General features: G+C 49.6%; 2 protein-coding genes and 1 long non-coding RNA gene across 6 annotated transcripts in view; 1 reads left to right on the plus strand and 2 right to left on the minus strand.

Annotated features, from left to right (window-relative positions):
* LOC1278391 (actin nucleation-promoting factor WASL) overlaps positions 1-16,165 on the plus strand; it is a 63,916-nt gene that overhangs the window by 41,501 nt on the left and 6,250 nt on the right. The window lies entirely within an intron of this gene.
* On the minus strand, positions 3,854-4,337 carry LOC133392973 (uncharacterized). The gene is made up of 2 exons (XR_009765940.1): positions 4,280-4,337; positions 3,854-4,170 (listed from the first exon to the last, which is right to left on the minus strand). It is a non-coding gene; the product is annotated as an uncharacterized LOC133392973 (long non-coding RNA).
* LOC133394032 (uncharacterized) lies at positions 11,921-16,107 on the minus strand. Of its 4 annotated transcripts, none has more exons than XR_009766593.1 (3): positions 13,540-16,082; positions 13,403-13,456; positions 11,921-12,535 (listed from the first exon to the last, which is right to left on the minus strand). XR_009766593.1 is itself a non-coding variant. In XM_061662563.1 (3 exons), exons 2-3 carry the CDS (start codon positions 13,601-13,603, stop codon positions 12,585-12,587), a joined length of 936 nt encoding a protein of 311 aa, XP_061518547.1. In that variant the 5' UTR covers positions 13,604-15,907; positions 16,003-16,107; the 3' UTR covers positions 11,921-12,584. The 4 variants fall into 4 exon arrangements, 3 of the variants coding, with proteins under 3 accessions (XP_061518547.1, XP_061518480.1, XP_061518406.1); XM_061662563.1 differs by having other exon boundaries at positions 11,921-13,456; positions 13,540-15,907; positions 16,003-16,107; XM_061662496.1 differs by having other exon boundaries at positions 11,921-13,456; positions 13,540-15,907; positions 15,970-16,085.

The raw sequence follows: 16,165 nt of genomic DNA on the forward strand, positions 1-16,165 counted from the left end.
TACTCTGCCGCGTCGCTGGCGACCCTGCGGAACCACTCCAAGTTCGCCGGCCAGACGTCTTCTGCGGTACTGCTGCTGCATGTGATTGCGTCGGCGGAGACTCCAGTGTTCTCGGGGAGGGAGGCAATCCTCGGCTACGCGGGGGGATTTGTGGCACTGGAGGACTGGCCTCCTCTTCCTCAACCTCCCCTGTCGACTCCGCTGCATCGTTGGGCGCTGCGCGTGCACACAGCGCTGGCACCGAAGGCAAGAAAAGACGACGGTTCGCCCGGTGATTTGCCTGGTTTTGGCAGGAGCACCAGTCGCTGCTTCTTCCACGGCTGTGGAAAGCAGGACATGTCCAGGCACTCCTGAAACACCCGGCGGAACGGCTCCGGTTGCTGCCTGAGAGCTACCGTAAGAGCGGCGTTGGGCACTCCATCCAGCCCAAGAGCCTTCCGCGGGTGCATGCTGGCTGCTATTTGTTCCAGCCCGGTCTGGCCGATCGATCGAAGCGGCGCCATGTTGCCAACTCCGAGATCAGGCCACTCGACCGGCGGATGGACCGGGAACAAGGCGTCGACAATTCGCCGCAGTTCTGCTGGAAAAAGTTTCCGGTTTCGTCCTCCCTGATCGTCAGCAAGAACCAGTCGAACGCCTCGTTCTTACTCACACGAATAGCCTTCCGAAGGCTCTCCCTGGCAGCTTGAAGTTCCGTTAGGAGCTGTTGGTTCGGCGGAATGGACCTCGTCGCCAGTTGCTACTTCCTGGAGAAGTCGTCGATCATCGACTGGATCGCCGGAGTCTGATACGTTGTATCGGCAGCCGGTTGCCGTTAACGACGATGGCAACCGTATTACTCTCGTCCGTCACCCAGTTGCCGTTATTGCACGGTACGCAATAGGGCTCGGACAAGAGCAGAACGTCGAGACCCTCGGTGGTCATCACGTGCAACGCCAGGTCCTGGGCGTTCTCACAGTGATTTGCGTTGAACTGCAGGACGTTCAACATTGTCGTTACGGGCCTGGATATATGGAGGCGGCAATTCGATGAGGGTTATGGCGGCGATGACGATGAGGGCCGCCACAAACGAACTTCGAGTCCTTCGTACACGTTGCTGCGCGATGGTCGGCAGCTCCACAGCGTAAGCAGAGACCCGAACGGTCCTCACCCTGGCAATCCGTTGTGGTGTGGCCACGTTCAAGACAGCGGAAACAGCGAACCGTGCTTCGCTGCTGCTTAGGGGCACTGCGCACCAAGCACACCGAGTGTCCGACCACGATGCGTTTTTCCAACAAAAAATTCGCATCCCGCCGTGGTAGTCGGACACGGGCACGCTGCGTACCATCTCGGCGCCCATGGATGTGGTAGCTACCACCGCTGTACGCTCCAGTGCGCGCATCAATCCCCGCTCTACATCCTTCTTCTTGGCCAGCATGTCCAATCTGGTGATGAGGACCTCGGCCATCTCTGTGATGATCCGGTCAGTGGCCAGATCGCCCACCTCCTCCTGGATGCGCTGCAGCAACACAGCGGCGTCTGCGTCCTTTTTCAGCTCGAGGCGAAGGAAGTCCCTGGTGGACTCCCTTGTTCTCCTCGGACAAGCGCGGGTTTAGACGAATTTTTTCGAATAGCGCCTTGTACGAGATTCCCTCGGCTGGCTCGAAAATGGGCTGGTCCTGCCGAGGTCGTCCTCCTGCCGCAGCAGTTCACGGCGCTGCGCCTGTGTAGCATTTGGCCGCTGCTGTTGTCCACGTTGCCAGCAGAGCTCCTGGCGCAGTTGCTGCCCCAGATGGCGGATCTCGGCCAGCATGGCGTCCCGCTCCTTTTTTGCTTCGATTTCGGCAGCAAGGCTGGCCTGCTGGGCATCCGCCGGCTGCTTCTGCAGGCCCTCGATTGTGGCCTGAAGGCTTGCCACCGTTTTCATCAATTCGGCCTTTTCGGCCTTCTCCGCCTGTAACATGAGATGCAGGCGAATCTCCTTCTCTTCATTGATATTGGCAATCATGGACGTTCGTCCTGTGTCGTTCTTTGTTGATCGCTGTTTTTCACACTTTTTTTTCGTTTACGGAGCGTGTTTCCATGTGACTTCACCCGTCGGCTACCCAATCAATACTCCGTCATCCATTTTTTTTTAAATTCATTGGGTTATCTTTATTGGTGTTACTAACTGCTACCAAGAAAACCCGCTCCTACCAGCGGGGGGTTACCACTAACGGACTCCCCCCCGCCGGGAATTCCGCCCATTTGGGCCTTTCTCTTTATTTCAACTATAGTATTTTAGTTCACTTAGTTTTTGTACTTCCCCAAATGATCAGAGGAAGATATCCTTTTTCGCAAAACAAAAATGTCGTTCCGTAAGCCTTTAACGTTTTCCGTTTCCTAGCAGGTGTCTCCAAATCATATTCCAATATTCCTCAACGTGCGGAAGTATTTGCCGATGTTATGGCCGCTCTCTCGACGTCTGTGAGGCTGCTTCTTCTTTCGGCCAGCTGAGAGCTCGGCAGCTCATTCCACGGGGGAGGCTGAGCCTCGACCTCCGCTTGCCGTTGCTCCAGCCGCCGTTGTCTCTCCCTCTGTCGCCTGTTGAGCCGTCGTCGCTCCAGCTCCGCTGCGGATGGTGGTATTCGCCCACGTCGCTGGCGACTGTCCGGGCTGGACTGCTGTCGATTGTAGCAGCGGGCGTCTTCCTTCGCCAAGAGGTGGTAGGGCAGTTCTCCGGCTGAAACTACCGCTACCTCGCAGCTCGTGATGCCCTGGGCTAGGGGGCGCTGCACGCGATCCAATATCCGCCTGCACCACTGCAAGTCCGTGGCTTCCGCCCAGACGGGTGCGCCGTAGCGGATAATGGATGCGGCCATTGCGGCGAGCAGCTTCCGATTACTTACTTGGGGGCCGCTGTGGTTGCGCATGATACCGCGGAATGCTCGCACCACACGGAGGGCCTTGTCCGCGACCATCTCGACGTGTGGGCGCCACGATAGGTGGTCGTGTAGCATGACCCCCAAGTAACGGATCGACCGCTTCGAGCGCACTTCCACCCCGCAGATGTTAACCGGGATGTTACGATATCCGCTGCGCTTACTGGAGATCATCAGCAGCTCCGTCTTCTCGCTATTGCAGCGGCGTGTTCTGGGGTTGTCCCCGCTGCCAGGATCGCAAGATCGTCGGCGAATCCCACGATGGAGGCGCCCTCAGGGAGCTCTACGGCTAGCTCTCCGTCGTACATGATGACCATGTTCCACAGTGTGGGGCCCAATATGGACCCCTGTGAACACCTGCCGATACTCGGCGGGTAACCGGCCCGTCCGCCGTGTCGTACGTAAGCTCCCTGTCGGCGAAGTAGTCCTGCAGTATGCGGCACAACTGCACTGGGAAGGCCGGGTCTAACCTCCGCTTAGGTATAGCAGTTTGCTGAACAATTCGAGCTCGAAGATTCGAAAGTAAAATTAAAAACGAACTTCCGGTTTGATTCAATTAAAAAAATATATTCTGAATCTAAAAACTCTGTGTTAAATTCAGTAAGAATCGTATAAAACAGTTAAATTAATTTTAGAGACAAACTCTAATACATTAATGCGAACCTTTGTGCCGATATATTTCAACCCTCGAAGCCGGCAGTGTAAACTATTCTTTCCATAGGAATCCGCTGTACGTGTGAAACTCGACATACGCAATTGTGCTCGGTACCGTACTATAATAATCAGATAATGAATGTAATGCTAAAATAAACCGCTAACCGTTAGCCAAATATATGGAAGCCACGGCGCCACCAATCGCAACCTAAAAGGGGCGAGGACAAGCCTCCCATCTATCCGAACAAAAAGACTTTTCTTTCTTTCTTTTTTTATTTTTATATAAAAAGACTTTGAGGTCTAGCTCATTCGCTTCTTTAACAAGAAGACGAGCCGTGCTGCTAACAATTTTACTTTTATTTATTTTTACAATAAAAAAAACCGCACTGTCGATCGTTTGTAGCGTTCCGGAGGGATGCGGAAACACCCGCTGCTGAAAGGTTCCCGCTGCTGAAAGGTTACCAGCTACCAGCTACCAGCAACCTTCCAGCAATCCACACGTACACGTACACGAACCGTGCTGTCGATCGTTTGTTGCGTTCCGGAGGGATGCCGAAACATAGCCCGTTCCCACTGCTGAAGGGCTACCAGCTTCCATGTATTAGCTACGAGCTACCTGTATGGAATATACATTAAAACACGAATTAATAATCATCTATAATTATTACACTTGTAATGTAATTTTAATTATAATTACCTCGCGAAAGATATATATTAAAACTTACCTTTACAAAAGGACGCCTCATTTTTTATGACAACAAGACTGCTTGACAGCTTGACAGTGGGCCACGAGGCGAGTTTGACAATTTGACGGAAGACGTAATGAAGGCGAAGGCCGCGTGTAACCACCGGTTAAGCATAGCAGTTTGCTGAACAATTCGAGCTCGAAGGTTCGAAAGTAAAATTAAAAACGAACTTCCGGTTTGATTCAATTAAAAAAATATATTCTAAATCTAAAAACTCTGTGTTAAATTCAGTAACAGTAACAGTAACAGCTTCTAGACCACACGCTATCGTTCGCGCCAGCTTGCACAGGTGTGAAATATGAGTATCCTGTTTGAGCTGCACGATCGTTTTTTTTATAATTAAACATGAACGATTGTATTGTATTCGTTAAATTGCGATTCAAATGTTTTCTATCGTTGATTAATACTTAGAATGATCCACATTTTTTTGGTGCAATATTAACAAACAAATTGATTTTTTTATTTCTCCTTAATTGGAGAAGTGCTGCTTAGTTACGAAAATGCGCACCTTACAGTCCACACGCGAATGAACGCAGCTGGATGGGATACCTATCGACGACCGCGATGAACTGCTACTGCTGAGTGATCCGTGAGCTCGGTGGTAGAGGTCAGCTCGTCCAAACTGGTGTAGCGATCTCGACCATCCCACAGTACATGCAACGGAGATCTCGACCGGCACGAAAGCGCGCACCTTACAGTCCACACGCGAATGAACGCAGCTGGATGGGATACGTATCGACGACTAAGATGAACTGCTACTGCCGAATGATCCGCGTATCTCGGTGGCGAAAGTCAGCTCGTCCAAACTGGTGTAGCGATCTCGACCATCCCACAGTACATGCAACGGAGATCTCGGCTAGCAAGATACAACATCTTTGAATCCAACACGTCGCTTGTGGTAGCCAGCTGAGGCGATTAAAGGAACTTGATTCACCCCGGCACCCAATCCGACACGAAGCCGCTTATCCACTAGTTCACGAGCCTCACTTGACCTGATCTCCTAGGCGTTCCGGCAACGAGAGAGAGAGAGAGAGAGAGAGAGAGCACGCGAGCAGCTGGCTGCATTATTTCATCTAACACTCTCCAACATAACGTTTTTGTATCGAGCAATCATAGCTCATCGCGATGCCGCCATCCGTTGCTTTTTTTTAATTTCATAGAGTTCTCTTTATTGGTTATACTTCTAAGCTACCAAGAGAACCCACTCCTGCCAGCGGGGGGTTACCACTAACGGACTCCCCCCGCTGGGAAATCCGCCCATTTGAGCCGTTCTATTTATTTTAACGATAATACTTTAGTTCATTTTCTTATGTCCCCAAAATCATCAGGGGAAAGTTCCCTTATCACTTGACATTTTGTTTCGTGCCGTGAGTCGTAATCTTCGTCCATTTCCTAGCGGGTGTCTGTATCGTAATCCAGTGTTTCTCAGCGCGCAAAGATGTTCGCCGATGTTATGGCCGCACGCTCGTGGGCCCAATATGAACCGGTCGAACGCCTCGTTCTTACTCACACGAATAGCCTTCCGAAGGCTCTCCCTGGCAGCTTGAAGTTCCGTTAGGAGCTGTTGGTTCGGCGGAATGGACCTCGTCGCCAGTAGCTACTTCCTGGAGAAGTCGTCGATCATCGACTGGATCGCCGGAGTCTGATACGTTGTATCGGCAGCCGGTTGCCGTTAACGACGATGGCAACCGTATTACTCTCGTCCGTCACCCAGTTGCCGTTATTGCACGGTACGCAATAGGGCTCGGACAAGAGCAGAACGTCGAGACCCTCGGTGGTCATCATGTGCAACGCCAGGTCCTGGGCGTTCTCACAGTGATTTGCGTTGAACTGCAGGACGTTCAACATTGTCGTTACGGGCCTGGATATATGGAGGCGGCAATTCGGTGAGGGCCGCCACAAACGATGAGGGCCGCCACAAACGAACTTCGAGTCCTTCGTACACGTTGCTGCGCGATGGTCGACCTCGTCGCCAGTTACTACTTCCTGGAGAAGTCGTCGATCATCGACTGGATCGCCGGAGTCTGATACGTTGTATCGGCAGCCGGTTGCCGTTAACGACGATGGCAACCGTATTACTCTCGTCCGTCACCCAGTTGCTGTTATTGCACGGTACGCAATAGGGCTCGGACAAGAGCAGAACGTCGAGACCCTCGGTGGTCATCACGTGCAACGCCAGGTCATGGGCGTTCTCACAGTGATTTGCGTTGAACTGCAGAACGTTCAACATTGTCGTTAGGGGCATGTATGGATGAATGGAGGCGGCGATTCGGTGAGGGCCGCCACAAACGAACTTCGAGTCCTTCGTACACGTTGCTGCGCGATGGTCGGCAGCTCCACAGCGTAAGCAGAGACCCGAACGGTCCTCACCCCGGCAATCCGCTGTGGTGTGGCCACGTTCAAGACAGCGGAAACAGCGAACCGCGCTTCGCTGCTGCTTAGGGGCACTGCGCACCAAGCACACCGAGTGTCCGACCACGATGCGTTTTTCCAACAAAAAATTCGCATCCCGCCGTGGTAGTCGGACACGGGCACGCTGCGTGCCATCTCGGCGCCCATGGATGTGGTAGCTACCACCGCTGTACGCTCCAGTGCGCGCATCAATCCCCGCTCTACATCCTCCTTCTTGACCAGCATGTCCAGTCCGGTGATGAGGACCTCGGCCATCTCCGTGATGATCCGGCCAGTGGCCAGATCGCCCACCTCCTCCTGGATGCGCTGCAGCAACACAGCGGCGTCTGCGTCCTTTTTCAGCTCGAGGCGAAGGAAGTCGCGGGACGTGCGGTAGCCCTGGTGGACTCCCTTGTTCTCCTCGGCCAAGCGCGGGTTTAGGCGAATTTTTTCGAATAGCGCCTTGTACGAGATTCCCTCGGCTGGCTCGAAAATGGGCTGGTCCTGCCGAGGTCGTCCTCCTGCCGCAGCAGTTCACGGCGCTGCGCCTGTGTAGCATTTGGCCGCTGCTGTTGTCCACGTTGCCAGCAGAGCTCCTGGCGCAGTTGCTGCCCCAGATGGCGGATCTCGGCCAGCATGGCGTCCCGCTCCTTTTTTGCTTCGATTTCGGCAGCAAGCCTGGCCTGCTGGGCATCCGCCGGCTGCTTCTGCAGGCCCTCGATTGTGGCCTGAAGGCTTGCCACCGTTTTCATCAATTCGGCCTTTTCGGCCTTCTCCACCTGTAACATGAGATGCAGGCGAATCTCCTTCTCTTCATTGATTTTGGCAATCATGGACGTTCGTCCTGTGTCGATCTTTGTTGACACTGCGGTCTTTTTTGGGACCGCTCCCAAACTGCAGTCGACGGACGGCGGCCGAGGTCTCAAGCTGCGATTCATGGTCACTCGGAAGGTTTTGTAACCATCACCTCTACCTGACTAGCTTTTATCTGGCCGGTCGCCCCGGTTTGGGCTTCCAGCTTTCGCTGTCAACTCGCAGGTGGCAGCAATATATCCTTCCTCTTACAGATAAAAGATGGCACCACGCTAGCCAACCAAACGGATAGATGAGGCTCCGTCACTGGTGTAATTTTCTGCTTTCGTGCCGGTTTTTTTTCCATCGAAAAGGTCCAAAATCTAGAGTCCAAGTCGTTTTTCCGCTGGATAACACCAACTTATAGTAAAACGCGATCCAAGGCTGTTTTTCACACTTTTTTTCGAAATGTTTATGGAGCGTGTTTCCATGTGACTTCACCCGTCGGCTACCCAATCAATACTCCGTCATCCATTTTTTTTTTAATTCATTGGGTTATCTTTATTGGTGTTACTAACTGCTACCAAGAAAACCCGCTCCTACCAGCGGGGGGTTACCACTAACGGACTCCCCCCCGCCGGGAATTCCGCCCATTTGGGCCTTTCTCTTTATTTCAACTATAGTATTTTAGTTCACTTAGTTTTTGTACTTCCCCAAATGATCAGAGGAAGATAACCTTTTTCGCAAAACAAAAATGTCGTTCCGTAAGCCTTTAACGTTTTCCGTTTCCTAGCAGGTGTCTCCAAATCATATTCCAATATTCCTCAACGTGCGGAAGTATTTGCCGATGTTATGGCCGCTCTCTCGACGTCTGTGAGGCTGCTTCTTCTTTCGGCCAGCTGAGAGCTCGGCAGCTCATTCCACGGGGGAGGCTGAGCCTCGACCTCCGCTTGCCGTTGCTCCAGCCGCCGTTGTCTCTCCCTCTGTCGCCTGTTGAGCCGTCGTCGCTCCAGCTCCGCTGCGGATGGTGGTATTCGCCCACGTCGCTGGCGACTGTCCGGGCTGGACTGCTGTCGATTGTAGCAGCGGGCGTCTTCCTTCGCCAAGAGGTGGTAGGGCAGTTCTCCGGCTAAAACTACCGCTACCTCGCAGCTCGTGGAGTGGAAGGCGCTCGTGATGCCCTGGGCCAGGGGGCGCTGCACGCGATCCAATATCCGCCTGCACCACTGCAAGTCCGTGGCTTCCGCCCAGACGGGTGCACCGTAGCGGATAATGGATGCGGCCACTGCGGCGAGCAGCTTCCGATTACTAACTTGGGGCCGCTGTGGTTGCGCATGATACCGCGGAATGCTCGCACCACACGGAGGGCCTTGTCCGCGACCATCTCGACGTGTGGGCGCCACGATAGGTGGTCGTGTAGCATGACCCCCAAGTAACGGATCGACCGCTTCGAGCGCACTTCCACCCCGCAGATGTTAACCGGGATGTTACGATATCCGCTGCGCTTACTGGAGATCATCAGCAGCTCCGTCTTTTCGCTATTGCAGCGGCGTGTTCTGGGGTTGTCCCCGCTGCCAGGATCGCAAGATCGTCGGCGAATCCCACGATGGAGGCGCCCTCAGGGAGCTCTACGGCTAGCTCTCCGTCGTACATGATGACCATGTTCCACAGTGTGGGGCCCAATATGGACCCCTGTGGATCACCTGCCGATACTCGGCGGGTAACCGGCCCGTCCGCCGTGTCGTACGTGAGCTCCCTGTCGGCGAAGTAGTCCTGCAGTATGCGGCACAACTGCACTGGGACCCCCTTCGCCTGGAACGCCTCGGCGATGCTCTGCCAGCTAGCCTTGTTGAACACGTTACGGACGTCCAGGGCCACAACCATGAGGCAGCGCCGGTTTGATATTAACAAACAAATTGATTTTTTATTTCTCCTTAATTGGAGAAGTGCTGCTTAGTTACGAAAATGCGCACCTTACAGTACACACGCGAATGAACGCAGCTGGATGGGATACCTATCGACGACCACGATTAACTGCTACTGCTGGATGATCCGTGGTGCTCGGTGGCGAAAGTCAGCTCGTCCAAACTGGTGTAGCGATCTCGACCATCCCACAGTACATGCAACGGAGATCTCGGCTAGCAAGATACTACATCATTGAATCCAACACGTCGCTTGTGATAGCCAGCTGAGGCGATTAAAGGAACTTGACTCACCCAAAATTGTTGAAGACGTTATCCGAAATGTAAATCGAAAAATGCGAGGAAGAAAACGCACAGTTAAGGCTCTCAATCTGATGGTGGTTGTAACGTTTGCGGCGTAAGATTGCTTTCCTATTTCCTAGGGTGTGAAATATGAGTATCCTGTTAGAGCTGCACGATCGTACTATAAGTGAACTGTTAGCATTCGTCTCAGTGGAAAATATAAATATAGTAAACTTTTTCTTTTTTTCTTATTATGAAACATGAATGATTGTATTGTATTGTTTTGTATTTGTCTGTCTGCTCCAAGGTTCTCACCGACGGCTCGGATCCCCGACAGGCGCAGGAACAGAACACGGCATCCCTATTCCGCCCCATTCTCGCTGTGGCATATCCACAGCACCGATGCAAACAAACAGCACTTCTACCGACAGGGACGGCCACCAGCCACCAACTACCTTCAGGGGCGCCTGGACATATTTGTGATACTTTCGGCTGTACCCCACAACCGCTTTATCCGTGGCCAAAATTAATGCGTTCCTGCATTCCAGCGTCGATCCAGACGCTTGCAGCACGAAACGGGCAAATTAATTAACCATTCCAACGTTTGCAGGCAATCACCGCAGCATTTCCTAAAGAGAAAACAAAAGAAAGCACGAAGCTTTTTGTGTTGGTTGGTGTTATATTCCGCACTTTACTCCTTTATTACACGTACAAAATAACTAAGAATCAAAATTCACAATTAACAATCACAGGTGCGGTGGCCGCGCACCAGCCGCACCGAGCGCCCCTGCCGAGAGCTCCAGCTCGATCGGCTCGCTAACACACTCTGATCGTGCCGCGCTCGGCACACACTAAGGCCTCACACGCTTAGTGTCGTGTACTGAACTTCCAGTCTACGATGAGTTTCAATCGAATGGTTTATTAAAACTGAACTTGTTATTTGCATTCCCTACTTTTTATAGTCCAGAATGCGACAATGCGAACTATGATCTATTAATAGTTATTACATGATAATGTTATGATTGCAATGTGTGCTATGATCCAACACTTAGTGTTGGAACCTTTTCGCAAGGTACCCAACGACCTGTCGTAAACGCGCGTTTTAAAATATGTGAGATATCGGTTCGGGTTTCAACCGATCGCGTTCGGTTCGCAAGGAAAGCATAAAAAGGGGCGACAGGACACGAAGAAGGCCTCTAAACCAAAAGCGGGAATCGAAGACTAATTTTTTGGCAAACGTAGAAAAATAAATCGTTTCGGCAAAGAATTTACACCGCGTTGGTTTTCATTTCGCAACACTTAGTGTGTGTGACAGTGTGCGTGACACACTGTCGTCCTCTTGGACGTTGACCGGTGGCAGCGTATTGACTAATTCTATTACTCAAGATATTTAAAATCAAGTAAATTACAGAATCAATTTCATTTAAACCGTCTACAGTAAGGCATTATTGTGAAAGTGTGTAAAATAAAAGATATCTCAGTTGTTATATTCAAATCCTCTATAAAGATCCTTTAAACACCCCCTGTAGAAAATTACACCGGGTGTGAAATTGGAGGAAAACTTGTGATATTTTGGGAATAAGAAAATTACGTGTAGGCGGTTGAACTTTCACTTTGCTAATGTTTATTCACTTGTCCGTTTGAGTTCATTTGTACATGCTATAATTCATTACATAGTTCATTTAATCCTCATCTAGTTCTCATACATAGAAATTCAAACACCCCCTTATTCACGTGGTAAACAAGTGTAATCGAGTGTCAATTCAAAATCTATGTTTAAATGTTAAATACAAAATATTCTCACAAAGCTCACAAAGCCCAAAATATGTTTAAAAAGCATATTAAATCGTAAAAAAAATAGTATATAAACTATACTGTAAACTAAACTGTACTGTGTCCAAAAAGTAAGGTGACTTTGCGTTTTTTTCTTAAATGGTTTGTTTTTTCGGCCAAATATAGGTCATCACCTTCGAAGTAATCCCCTTCCAATGCAGTGCACCTCTTCCACCTCTTCTCCCACTCCTCGAAGCAGGAATGGAAAACGCGGATGCAGGGTTGCCCTTTAGTTCCGCCGTCGTTGCGGCTTCTAGCTGCTCGATAGTATCAAAACGGTGTCCCCGAAGCGGCCGTTTTAACTTGTTGAACAGCCAGAAGTCGGCTGGTGCCAAATATGGCGAATACGGCGGATGCGGAACAATATGGGTGCCAGTTTTTTTTGCGAAAAACTCCCTCAAACATGCGGAATGTTTCCGCAGCGTTTATTTCATTGCGCAAACAAAATTTGATGCCTGCCTCGGGTGTCCCCCAGCCCAGCAGCTCGCGTCGCGTGTCGTCAAACACTGGGTACTCAAACATGACGTGGGCCACAGACTCGACCGACGCTGCGCACCGTGGACACTCCGGGGATGAAGCAAACCCGCAGACGTTCAGATACTCGCGGAAGAACCCATGTCCGCTAAGCACATTTTTTTTTTTTTTTTTGTGTTAACGAAGAGTGAGCATATTCCATCCCATCCCCCTCTCCGACTCACCCAACTCGGCCGGTACGCTTGTGGTGCGTATTACTTCATGCGGAGTCGTGTGTGCGGTTGCACCCTGGGTCACGACGCATCTTCTGCGGCGATCTGGTCTGATGATTCTGCTTATTACGCTGCTTTCCGTGGTGCGACGCGGTCCCTTTGGTCCTATCGCCCACGCTTCGGGTGGGCAATGGGGGGTCTGCATCGTTGGTCACCACTCCAAGCCCGTAATGCAGTTCTCCTGAAACGAAATTTGGATAGAGGAAACAAGAAAAAGGAGAAAGAGATAGAAGAAAGCTGAAAATAGATGAGAGAAGAGAAAAAGAAAGCTGGAAAGAAACGAAAAGAAAAGAGATAAAAGATTAGTAACTTTCCAGCTTACGGTGGCCCTTGCGGCGCGGGTTGTTGCCGTGCCGCAGGGCCTGAGGGACCACCATTTGCGTCCCTCGCCCGCCGTCTGGCCCGCCTGCGTCGCCTTGCCGTTGGTGGACGCTCAACATCCCATCTCGCTTGGAGAGTGGAGAAGATTGTCCTGGCGGCGGCGCGGACGGCCTCCCACGTATCGCTGCGGGCGCACATTTCCGAGACGATGTTATCCATTGTTACTCGGGAATGGCACCGCTGCTGCATCTCATTCCGGATCCGATCGAACCGTGGACAGTGGAACAGCACGTGTTCAACGTCTTCCACGGCGTCCCCACATTCAGGGCAGTTGGGCGAGCCTTCCAGGATGCCTTTCTCGACGAAATAGGAGCGCAAGAACCCGTGCCCCGTGAGGAGCTGGGTGAGGAAAAAGTCGACTTCCCCATGCTTGCGGCTGACCCAGAGATTAATGTCTGGAATCAGCCTCCTCGTCTTCAGTCCTGGTGCTCCAGGTTGCCCTGCACCCGTTGTCCACTGGTCCTGCCAGCGCCTCATCGTCTCCTCCCGTTGCCGCTTCCGTATGTCCGATTGAACGCCACCACTCGCTACCTTTTCGTCTTGGCAGCGGATATCCTCCTGCATGAGGAGGACTAACGGGGTGGTGTTGGCGACAACGCAAGCGGCATCATAAGACACGGTCTGGAAGGCGCTGGCGACTCGGAGAGCCCCCGGTCGATGCGCCCTTTGGACCGATTTGCGATGGGTCTCCTTATCGAGCACCCATCGCCCCCCAGGTCCGCTAAGCACCTGCGAAAGATGGAAATCCACCTCACCATGCCTCCGTCTCCCATCCACCGATGCACGTCGGGAATCATCCCGTGCGCCCACTTGACCGGCAGCGGTTGTTGTACCCAAAAGAAGAAGAAAAAAGAGTCAATAAAGTTCCCCACAGCTATGAAAACTCTTGTACCAAACCATGTACAGGCGTCCCTCGCGTTACGACGATTTTGATTTTGACAGTGAAAAGTTGTCATTTAGAAGAAATTGGTGTAATTTTTTTTTTAATTTCTGTGCTGATTTTTTTTTTTATTAAAACAATACAAATCCGTATATGTGCTTACAAACTATTCCCTAATTTATCATGACCTTCAACGTGTTTTTACTCGTTATTTGTTTTATTGCATTATTTTCTATCAATTCTACGTAGTTGATGAAAATACTCGTGATTTTTTTTTTCCATTTTGCTTATTTATGCCTCTCAGTTCTGGTTTAGATAATTCGTTGAATGTAAGAGGTTTTATGTGGTACGCTTCAATAATTTATTTAAACATATCCCAGTTGTTGTGGACAGACCGCTGCCTCATCCTGAGGGCTCGCCGTTGACAGCAGGGCTGTCATCCGGTGACCTCCTCAGTGAGGATCGCGGCGCGAGCAGGACCATTCGTCCTCTCCCCGCATCGCGTGTGTGTGTGTGTGCGTTTCTATTTATATACGTGTTATTGTATTACCCATATCAAAGATAGGAATAAAACACATATTCTGTTTGTGCCGTACAACACGTATCATGTCTCATTTGTGCGGACACAACACCAGTAATCTTCAAGTTGTCTGCAGTTTTTTTTTTTTAATTTTTGTTCTAATGTTTCAGTAATTCCACAAAATGAGCAATTTGGAACCGATTTGTAATTTTGTTTGAATTTTTGATCCTGAGTATTATTTTTTCATTTACTAGTAAATAGTATAAGATTCTTTGTTTTGAGCTGTGTTCATTTGAATTGATATCTCGCCCTATTTTGTTCCATTTTAATGCTGGGTATGTATTTTGTGCAATTGAAGAAGGAGGAATGAAGTTAATCATTGTTTTATGTATTTCCCTTGCTGTAGGGTTCTCTATCATGCGTTCTGTAAGATATGCACAGTCTATGGTTAAAGTTTCCACCCATGGATAGTTTTTGGGGATTAATTGTATATCACGGGGGATTCTCTGTTTTGGGTTTAATTCTGGATGTGAAGGGCATACAGTGTTGTTCTTTTAAGTAGCTATTTGTTATCAATGAGGGTAGCTTTAATTTTGGTATCAGTAGATTTAATTCCCCTCTAGATTTGGAAAGAGCAAGCTGATTCATGCTTACTCTTAATCCTCATTTTGGGCACCACGAATTCACCTAATGCCTGATAACCGTTACAGACACATCCCAAGTGACATTTTCGAGCAGATTGTTAGCGTTTTTCGAGTTGCTGGAAGCTTAAAGAGCAGGCTTAAAATTGGCTTAAAGAGCAAGCGATATTGCAGAGTTTAAGCTTATTATAACAGTTGAAACGTCAGTGTGAAGCGTTTTTTCTGGTGCCATTTTGAGAAATGTCATCACGTTGTGCACAAGCTACCGGCCCAAAACAAAACATGCGTACTGTTCAATCCATATTAAACAACAAGTTTATTATAAAACACTCTTTCACGTTGTTTTGTTATTTTCCCTGCGTTTCTCAGCTATTCTGATGCTCCTGGATAGATCGTTTATTTCTTTTTACTCAGTGTTTTGGCTGTTGAACACCGAGGACGAAACTGCAAGCTTCTTGTTTGTCCGGCTTCTACCGAAGTTCTGACATAAACTTCAACGCTTCAACACATCGTTGTTCACTCACACACCCATGTTTTCAAGCGTTCATATGAGGCAATGGGTTCAATCGAGCTGTTCGCAAGGAGTTTAAGCTAAAAATGTAGAACAGTTGTCACCTGGGATCCCAAGTGACATTTTCGAGCAGATTGTTAGCGTTTTCGAGTTGCTGGAAGCTTAAAGAGCAGGCTTAAAACTGGCTTAAAGAGCAAGCGATATTGCAGAGTTTAAGCTTATTATAACAGTTGAAACGTCAGTGTGAAGCGTTTTTTTTGGTGCCATTTTGAGAATTGTCATCACGTTGTGCACAAGCTACCGGCCCAAAACAAAACATGTGTACTCTTCAATCCATATGGAACAAAAAGTTTATTAAAAAAACACTCTTTCACGTTGATTTGTTGGTACATTCATTTCCCCGCTATTCTGATACTCCTAGATAGATCGTTTAATTCTTCTTACTCAGTGTTTTGGTTGTTTATCACCGAGGACGAAACTGCAAGCTTCCTGTTTGCCCAGCTTCTACCGAAGTTCTGACATAAACTTCAACACTTCTACACATCGTTGTTCACTCACACATCCATGTTTTCAAGCGTTTATATGAGGCAATGGGTTAAATCGAGCTGTTCACGAGGAGTTTAAGCCAAAAATGTAGAACAGTTGTCACCTGGGATTTCCAAAGATTTCACAACTACCCGATCTTGAATATCGATATCGCGTAAACACCTTTTGGAGTAAAATAAATACATTATCGAACATTATTTTAAATAAAATGCACAATATCATACATTCCGCGACCCTTCAACACATCGGTTACAAACTTTATATTCACAGATATTCGACTTTACGCCTTGCTTTGGGACATTGTTTCGGTCTCCAAATACAGTCGTATCTCGGGGGACATCTGTATGTAAACTGACGAATAGTCTGAATGCTGTAGATTCCACCACCCGGTTTCATTAATCCTCGTTTCATGTGAACACA

The sequence above is a fragment of the Anopheles gambiae genome, chromosome X (assembly GCF_943734735.2).
Source record: "Anopheles gambiae chromosome X, idAnoGambNW_F1_1, whole genome shotgun sequence".
NCBI classification, from domain to species: Eukaryota; Metazoa; Arthropoda; class Insecta; order Diptera; family Culicidae; genus Anopheles; species Anopheles gambiae.